The sequence below is a fragment of the Cucurbita moschata genome, unplaced genomic scaffold (assembly GCF_002738365.1).
Source record: "Cucurbita moschata cultivar Rifu unplaced genomic scaffold, Cmos_1.0 Cmo_Scf00001, whole genome shotgun sequence".
In the NCBI taxonomy this organism is placed as follows: Eukaryota; Viridiplantae; Streptophyta; class Magnoliopsida; order Cucurbitales; family Cucurbitaceae; genus Cucurbita; species Cucurbita moschata.
Window position 1 is genome coordinate 6,760,027 of NW_019268517.1, and position 9,388 is coordinate 6,769,414.

At 33.8% G+C, this 9,388-nt stretch overlaps 2 protein-coding genes across 2 annotated transcripts in view; one reads left to right on the forward strand and one right to left on the reverse strand.

Annotated features, from left to right (window-relative positions):
* LOC111454277 (ubiquitin carboxyl-terminal hydrolase 3-like) overlaps positions 1–2,701 on the forward strand; it is a 5,302-nt gene extending 2,601 nt beyond the window's left edge. The window contains exons 4-9 of the mRNA XM_023095702.1: positions 117–222; positions 724–782; positions 980–1,054; positions 1,869–1,917; positions 2,074–2,150; positions 2,378–2,701. Coding sequence (XP_022951470.1) covers positions 117–222; positions 724–782; positions 980–1,054; positions 1,869–1,917; positions 2,074–2,150; positions 2,378–2,476 — 465 coding nt within the window. The 3' untranslated portion in view covers positions 2,477–2,701. The remainder of the gene's footprint in view (positions 1–116; positions 223–723; positions 783–979; positions 1,055–1,868; positions 1,918–2,073; positions 2,151–2,377) is intronic.
* Positions 2,702–7,644: 4,943 nt separating this feature from the next.
* LOC111451691 (ethylene-responsive transcription factor 2-like) lies at positions 7,645–8,690 on the reverse strand. The gene has a single exon (XM_023092243.1). It carries the CDS (start codon positions 8,603–8,605, stop codon positions 7,742–7,744), a length of 864 nt encoding a protein of 287 aa, XP_022948011.1. The 5' UTR covers positions 8,606–8,690; the 3' UTR covers positions 7,645–7,741.
* Positions 8,691–9,388: the final 698 nt, after the last annotated feature.

Consider the following 9,388-nt stretch of genomic DNA (forward strand, 5'->3'; position numbering starts at 1 on the left):
TTTTTTTTTTTTTTTTTTTTTTTTTTTTTTTTTTTTTTTTTTTTTTTTTATGTTAAAAGGTTTCTCATCTGTAATCCTTATTTAACAAGGTTATTTCCTTTCTGTCGCGACTCTAGGATCATAGTGATCGAGTATACTTTATGAAACAAACAGTTGGCAATGCCTGTGGAACTATTGGACTTCTTCATGCCATAGGGAACGTTACTTCAGAGATCAAGCTTTGTAAGTACTGTGATACTATCCAGTTTAATGTGGTGAAATATATTTCTTAATTGTAGTGAATATTAACACAGTTACCCAGATCAGATTGGGTAACATTATTATCCTCTCCCTTTTTCTCAGAGGCCTTTATCTTGTTCTTTTGTCGTATGTGCACTTGTAGAGTAAAGCATTGTTGACTAAGATGAGAAGAAAGCTATTTATATTCGAAGTTAAGCAGAGCACAAATTAAATATGAAAGTGAAACTAAGAGTTATTTATCCTGCTCATTCATATGTCTGATTTGGTTACCTTGTCCAGGTTTACCACAGTGGTTTAAGTATCCAACTTCAGTCCTGTGACTGGCCATTCTCATTTTTCTATAATTTGGTTGAAGTTTTATTAGTGTCTCTACTCGCCTGCTTGTTCCGGGATTCCGCAGTGATTATTTCGATTTTGCTATCATATTATTTTAGTTCTCTTACATTTTTTTTTTCAACTCCTGTGCTGTCTTTACGTTTCAAGCCGAGGGATCATTCTTGGATAGGTTCTACAAGTCTACCAGAAGCATGGATCCAATGGAGGTTCGTTCTTTTTACTATATCTGCTTCCTCTTCTCACTCCCCTCCTCCCTTCCCACCCATCACCAAAAAAAATTCAATAGAGCAAAGGGCAGATATACCTTGAAAGTGGAGGAAGAAAATATAATAATTCTCTGCCCTTTACCCAAGAATACTTTTCCGTTTTGCATCTAATAGTCCTATGCTGTTCACTTTGGTAGCGTGCAGTATTTCTCGAGAAAGACAGAGAAATGGAAGATGCACATTCAGTAGCAGCTACTGCTGGAGAAACGGCTGTAAGACTCTTTTAAAATTAACTGAATTATGGTGGAGAATAAGAAGTTTTCGTGTTTTCTTTGAGCATACTAAGAATAGATAGATATACCTTCTTGAGGCTGCCTACAGCATGCAGAAATGAAGCTTCGGCACTTGATTTTCCTTTTCCAGATAAAGCTTTGATAGCTATCCTCTGCATTAGGAATTTCAATTATCTACTTTCAGGGGTAAAAAGACCTGCTTTTTTTGTGACTACAGAAAGAAATGATGTTTCTGCATTTTATGGGTATTTACCTATTTACAAGGGGAGCTGAATTTCCTACAAACGTCATGATTACCTATTTACCTTTGCAACGAAACCTAGAATTTAACAATTAAAATTGTAGATGATCAGTGAAAATGGATACATTTTTCAATAGTCGAAGACCTAACAACATAGGGGTTGGTTGTATAATGGAGGAACTGAAGATTTGAAGCTTTGGACAAAGTTTAAAAAATGAGGTACTGAATATGGAGAGATTTCTTAAGAAATGTTGCATAATTTTTATAAAGCTAGTTTTATTTGCATGAAGGCGGGTATGAACTTTCAGCCCTTTTGCTGCATGTCTCTTAATTTACAGAATGAACATTGAAAACCAGAAAATCTGTCTAGGTTATTGGTTAAGGTGAGTGATGGGTCGTCTGTCAGATACCTGATAACAAGTCAATAAGGGAGCTGATAAACACTAAAATTAACTCATTAGACATTTCTAGTCTTTTTTATTTTTCAAGTAGTGTTTTTTTTTTCTTTTTTTCTTTTTTTTGCTCATCTTTTCTTCCATTTATTACTGGCAGCCTCCAGAAAACGTCAATACTCACTTTATCTGCTTCACATGTGTGAATGGTATGAACGTCTCTCTCTCTCTCTTTCTCTCTCCCTCTTTCTCTCTCCCCTCCCTCCCCTCCCTCCCCAAGGAAGAAAAAGTGCTTTCTGAATTTGGGTGATTAGATTTTTAAGAAATGATATAATCTACAATATCATAATTGTTGCTTTATGCAGGGAAACTTTATGAGCTCGACGGGAGAAAGTCAGGACCAATATCACATGGTGTATCATCCCCTAGCAGTCTATTAGAGGTAAATAATTGTTCTGAACAACCATCCAGGTGTTTTAGCGATTAGAAGAATCAATTGTGAAAGTAAAGGTAAAATATATATATGTAACACATATATGTGTGTTTCGTTGTTCTTTTTGAATCATTTTGTATGTTTGTCGACCTTCCATCTTGAATATGTTGGCCCAATTAACTGAATATTACATTTCTCTTCTCTGCATTTTGATGAAATGATTGATCAAATCACAGGATGCAGCTGAAGTCATAAAGGGCATGATCTCAAAAAATCCCGACTCCCTGAGCTTCAACGTCATTGCCGTTTCGAAGAAAGTTGGGGACACATCTTAAGGCGAACAGGTTCGATCTTATTTAGTCTTACATCAATGACCAACCCCTAGGCCTAGTTTTCGTCATTTCTATTAGGAATCATTTACAAGTAGCCACATGAATATGTATGTGAATCTGTTTTTGCCTGAGACAAACAAGGTGTTCACTACTTGCATTGAACTTTCTTTTGTGGTTTCAAAATTTGCTATATGACAATAGAAAAGTTGTGTTCATTGCTTGCAAACATGCATATGGTCGTATTGATTGTATAAGTGACAAATTGAATCATAAAAAGGTGAAAATGGGAATACAAATCCTGCCAAAACAGACGTAGATGACTGTTTTAAGATATGTTAACAGCATAACTATGTTTAAAAATCATGTTTGAAAAATCACTTTACACAACATCTTAAAGCAAAGATGGAAACTAGTCAATATACGACTTGGATTCACGCTTACTCGCACCCTCTATAGCTAATATCATTATACCATCTTATGCCCTGTAAGTAGGACATACTACCTAGTTTAACTAGATCATCAATTCCTGTTCGTCAATTATTTAGCTTTCCTCTTAGCCGGGTGCATATTAGAGTACATGTCTATTCAACTAACCTTCACGACAAGAATACTCAACTTAAGTTCTTGAATCAGTAAAATCTTTAATTTACCCTTATAGCTACGTTTATCAACACTACAAAGTTTGACTTTTCGTTTACACAAGTTCTATAGTGTTACAATTGACTCTCTTTACTAGTTTCTCCAAATTAATACATTTTTCTCTGAATCAATAGTTCAAAATGGCGAAAAGTCATTTCCATAATGTTCTTCTTTTTGCATATGTTATTTTTTAAATTAAAATATTATGGAATTACAAAAATGCCCCTCCTTTTGATTTTATTTCTTTTCCTTTAATCAATTTTTGTTTTAATATGCTTTCTCCAAACCCACTACATCTCCCTATTCTTAGTTCTCCACCTTGTTTGTCATTAATATATCACTTATAAAAGCTATTAATATATCACTTATAAAAAGCTATTAAATGCAAATTCATTATGGTTCCACTCTAAATATCCAAACCAATCATAGAAATCATAATATAATATTATCCAAATAAGATAAATGCCTCAAATTTACAACATAAAGAATAAATAAATAAGTGTCAAAAAAGTGGAAGATAAGAATTCAAACCATGTGGGCCCCCGGAGACCCCACAATTCCTTCACGTGCAATGAACCTTTTACTTTCGAACCTAAATGTTGGTCGGAAATTACCTCGAAACTCAAACCCTTCTAGAAGCAATTATATATACATATACATATAACCAGGTGGGGCTCAGCTGATACAAATTTATAACCCATTTTAGAATTGTTTCGTTAGTCGGTGTGAAGTTTAAGGCTTGTAGCTATTTAGTATGCAAACGTTAAAACATTGCTCTTAATATTGTATTTAATAAGTTTCTGAATTTAAAAAGATGTTTAATAGATTTTCTAAATTTTTTATTTTATGTCTAATAGAATATTGATCCCTTTCACATATTGATCCCTTTCAGATTAAACTTGTAATTTAAACTTTTTTATATCAAAGTTAATAAAATAATATTTTCATCGTTGAACGTTTAAAAATTTTAACAAAATAAAAGTAAAAATTTGTCCTCTTGAAAACGTCCAAAAATTAAAGTAAATATTTTAAAAGTCTAGCGAAAAAATAGATTAAAGAAATATATTTATATTACTAGTCAATGTAAGAAGAAGGGACCAATAATATTTTCATTTTATAAATGTTATTATTATTATTATTTTGAGTGCAAATTTCAAAGTTTTATTTATTATTTTTTTTTTAGAGCAATAAGTTTCACGTGCAAAAGGATAAACTTATTTATTTTTTTATAGAAATGAGTGAAAATAGACAATTCAACATAGGATGACAACTAATTTCACTTTTTTCTAAATTTTCAACCAAAATAAAGAAAAATTGTCGGAACCACTTTAGTATTAATATATTTCCAACTAAAAGAAATAAACATATTTGACCATAAATAATAAAGTAATATATCTAATTCGAATAATATGAGTAAATATTTATGGACAACATGGTAGGTAGACAATCTACCTCCTACTTTGTTTGTGTTGTGTCTGTTTTACCACTTAATTTTAAAAAATATTTTATACGTTTTTTAATATTTAAATTTGTGTATATTTTCTCAGTTTATTTCTAAATTTTCAAATTTGTGACTAATAGATTTGACATGGTTAATATTTTTAAAAATTTTACGAATTTACGAATAGATGTGACGTGGTTAATAGATGTGACTAATAGAGGCGCTTTCACATTTTCTTAACCCAAAATGGTAAATGGTTGGGGAGAGGAAAGGTTCTTTTTTTAGGGTACCCCCGAGAACAAATCCAGTGGAAACGGGGTGGGGCCTGTAGCTCAGAGGATTAGAGCACGTGGCTACGAACTATGGTATCGGGGTTTGTATCCCTCCTCGCCCACAACCGGCCAAAAAGGGAAGGACTTTTCCCTCTGGGGGTAGGAAAATCATGATCGGGATAGCGGACCCAAAGCTACGAAACTTGATTGTGGGTTTTTGTCGAAATGGAATGACCTTATCTTTTTATTTTTTCTTTTTCGTTAATGGGTTAAGGGCGGGGGTTCCGTTATAAATTAAATATAGTATACCCAACCCGAATCAGCATATTTTTTTGTTTTACGTCCCGTAATTCTTCCTCAGCCAGGCTTCGATAGAATAGCAGAGCAAGTCTGGATCTAGAGTTCTATGGCATATAAAATTTGATTTTATATTAATATTAAAAAAAAAACAAAATTAGAATTTCAAAATTTTAATAAATATTTTTAAGTTTCAGAGATTTACTAGACATAAAATTGAAAATTAGTTACGGATGATATCTATTAGAAGGAATGATTTTTTTATTACTGTCATAACCATATTTTCCTATTAAAGAATAGGGTCGTCAGCATTATATATTCTTTAAAATTACATTGTCATGGCGGGACCTATCCTTATCAAAACTTCATGTCATAACCTTAGGTTGCTTTCAAGTTCGGAAAAGGTTGGATGTGTAGTACTTTTCTACACATGGTCCTCTCACGTGCACATAGACCCACCAAGTAAGCTCGTATACGTACCCTGGGTCTGGCTCGTCGAGCTAGTGCATGCTCACGCTATCGGACACCACGGAGCAAAAGGGCCTGCATAATATCATGGTAAACATAATGTCGTAAGGTACACTGATATGAACTAAGTTATCTTAATCATGCAATATTAATGTCATATTCAGAAGAATCAAGTTTTATTTATGTAACAAAAGTTTCAAGATATTTTAAGTGGGCCTTCAATTATTCTCAGAGGACTACAAATTTAAGATGGATGATAATTTAAAGTTACTGTATTTCATTAATGTATTTTAAAACTTTTTATTTACTTTAAAGTTACATTTACATAGTGGCTAATTATAGTCGTAAAATATACATAGTAGCTAATTATGGTCATAAAATGTGAAAGTTACAAACTCTTGAAATGTCTGAGGAAAGGTCAAGAGTTTCATTTTGAGGTTATATAAAGTCGTTATCTTCGTAAATGAGACTTGGAAAATGTAGTAAAATGAGCATTTGTGCTTTCCTTTAGCCAATGGCTAAGTTTCTTTGCAATTCTATGTAGTTTATGTTGCATGTAGGTAGAATCATTCAAGCTTGACATGATCGATCTTGCTTGTGCAGTGATTCGAATCTCAAACAAATGTTTTTACCTTAAGATATTCGGTCAGTAAAGTAATCTGAATCTTACTAAGCTTGTAGTGATTCTATATCATTTGGGTTGATTCCTTATCATACACGTTCATACCAATCATAATAGAGAAGTAGTCTAGTGCATATGACACACAAAAATGCACAAGGTTCTCATAGCTTAAACTCATGGCATGAGCTTATGATGCAAATTAAAACTCCATTCAGTAACAACATAACAGATCTATGAATCATGCATACATAATTTCCGTCAAATCTTTCGTTCTCAACATAGTTTATATGGTGTATGGAGGTTTATGCATCATAGATTATCTACGTTGTAAACATGATCCTACAACATAACATAATCATATTATAGCATAGTTTTAAAAAATGGCATAACATAGCATAACTTAACATAATTATGATACATGTAGGGGCCATGAAGCATATGCCATCATATATGATAAAATTCGTCCAACGAACCCAACAGTAGAATCACTTACTCGATTGGCCTAAGTCGAAATCACTATGCTCGTTTGATGTCAGCCTAAAACTACTTCTTGAAATCTAATTCTACCTAAAGAGTCCCACAGTCATGACTTATAATTCTACATATAAAAATTGGCTCACCTTTTCTGTGTAAAAGAATCTAAACTTAACTCCAAATAATTTAAATTAGCTAAACAATATATACTAACTTTAAACGCCTCAAAAAGTGTTGAAAACGTCTCCCAAATAGTCAAACATAGTAGAAAATAGTCTAAGCATATCAAAGTCAAACTTTAAGTAATAATCAATATATTATGTATTTAAGTAATAAAAGAAGAAATGGAAACTAATTGAACCTAAAATATTAGACATTAAAAAATTTGAAATTTGGTTAAATGATTATGAGAATATTAATAATTGAGATTTAAAAAATTAAAATGATATTTTATGTGAAGTTAATTGTGAGCGGTTTAAACAAAACCGGTGCAAATGAAAAAAAAGAAAAAAAGTCAACAGTCAAATGTTTTGAAAGTCAACTAAATGTGGTGGGAGACTTGACTTTATCGAGTGTATTTGTTAAGAGAGTTTTTATTTAACACGTTTTATATATTCTCCTTTCACACTAACTATCCTTTTAAAAAAAAAATTAATTAAAAAAAAAACAAACAAAACATTAATTATTATTATTATTATTATTTACTTAAAATAAATGCCATCCCATTTTAGTTTGATTTCTCAATTTTAAATTATTTATTTTAATTATTAAGATATCCATTTATATTAATTAAATCGATGAATTAATTTTAATTGGTTCGATTCAGTTCCAAATTAAATAATTTAATATTTGGTTGGGAGAGAAAGAAAAGAACAGAAAATTTTAATTCAAAGGGATTTTTTTATTATTTTTTTTTGGGAAATTTAATATTTTTGAAAAATCCCAAAATTTAAAAATTCCAAAGAAAATCTACCAATCATATACCTAAAATATGGTCTCAAAAAAAAAATAATTACAATAATGCTCCTTTCTCACTATTATCATTCCTCATCCAATCATTGCTCGCCACTTGTGTACTTTGCCACGTCAGTTTCCACTTGTATTGCATTGGTCCCCTCCCCTAATTGTATCGACTCCGGCGCAGCTTGAGCCGTCGGCATTGTCGTGCCGTCTGTCTTCTTCCGCCTCTTAGGGGACCCACTCTCCACCGACGTACACGAAGAAGTGGGCTCCGGTGACGACCGGGACGACGACCGCTTCGACGTCACTCGAACCGGGTCGGGTTCACCAGAATTAACTCGAAGCGGGAAATTAAGAAGAGCTTTAGAGCCGCGCATGCGATAAGCGGCTCGGTCATAAGCCAACGCTGCATCCTCCGCCGTCTCAAATGTCCCAAGCCAAACCCGAGCCCCATTTTTCGCCGGATCACGAATCTCCGCCGCAAACTTCCCCCACGGCCGCTGCCTGACTCCCCGGTAATGCTTCCCCTTCGCAGGAACAACCGCCGGCAACGGATCTGCCACTGCCACGGCCACCTTCGTCTCGATAACTTCCGGCAAGATGTTCACCGGCGGGAGAATCTCCGGCTCAGGCTTGACATCGGAAAAACCAAAATTGAAAGCCTCCGGCAAGGAAGATCCGAGCGAGGGAACCCAGCCGAACTGAACAGCGTCGTGGAGGACTCCGGCGAGAACCATGTCCTCGGAATCATCCTCTCTGAGAGGCAGAGCACCCCATTTTTCAGTCAAACAAGGGTACAAGCTTCCGAAACTGGAGGTCCGGCAGAAAACAGGGGCGGTGGCTCCGGCGACGGCGAAATTCCCACATCGAAGAGAATCAGAATCTACCAACAAATGGCGGCGTATGGATTCGAGAAGAACAAAATCCGATTCAGAGCTATTACTCTGTCCGTACATCATTTCTAAATTTGAACCAAAAATCAAATTTTTTTTTTTTTTTTTTTGAGATAGAGAGAAATGTAAATCTGAATGAAACTGAAGATTTGGGGATAGGAAAGGTATAAATAAGTAAAGTAGATTCATGAACTTCGACTATGTGGACTATTTTTTTAAACATTATAAAATAAAATATTTTTTAAATAATAAATAAATAAATACCGGATGTGGTTTTAAGAGGGGAAGGGGTTTCTGAGAAGGTGCAGAAAAAATGTGCAAGTTGTGTGAGGGAATTTAATCACGTGTGAAAATTGGGATTTGGATTAGGATGACGTCACCCCTGAAACACACGCCATTTGTTGTTTGTCGGCATGTGCGTCACCTCTGTTTTCCACTTCCCTTTTACATCGCCGTTTAATTCCATAAAATCGCCACTTTTTTCTTTTCCTTTTTCCTTTTAGTAAAATTGTTTACATTATTTCTTTTTTTAACTTGGGCCATGTCTTAAACGAAGCGGAGAAGGAGGAGTGAGACAGATTTCTCTCTGTTAGCTAATGGGTGACAAAAATAAGGATTATATTCTCGGTCTCCGTGCTCGCTTATTATATATTCAATTTTTGCAAAAGTAAATATAAAATATTAAAAAAAATAAAATTCCTTTCATATTTGAGCATAATAGAAATAATTGAAAATATAATGGGAAAAGTCACCCTCTACCTCGCCCCCGTCTTTAAAGCGTGGCTCCCAACAGGAGAAAGGTGATCATACCAACTTTAATTTCCCTTTTTTTCTAATTTTTTTAATAAT

Coding starts and splice junctions, on each gene's coding strand:
- LOC111451691 (XM_023092243.1), bottom strand. CDS start 8,605: ATGATGTACGGACAGAGTAATAGCTCTGAATCGGATTTTGTTCTTCTC.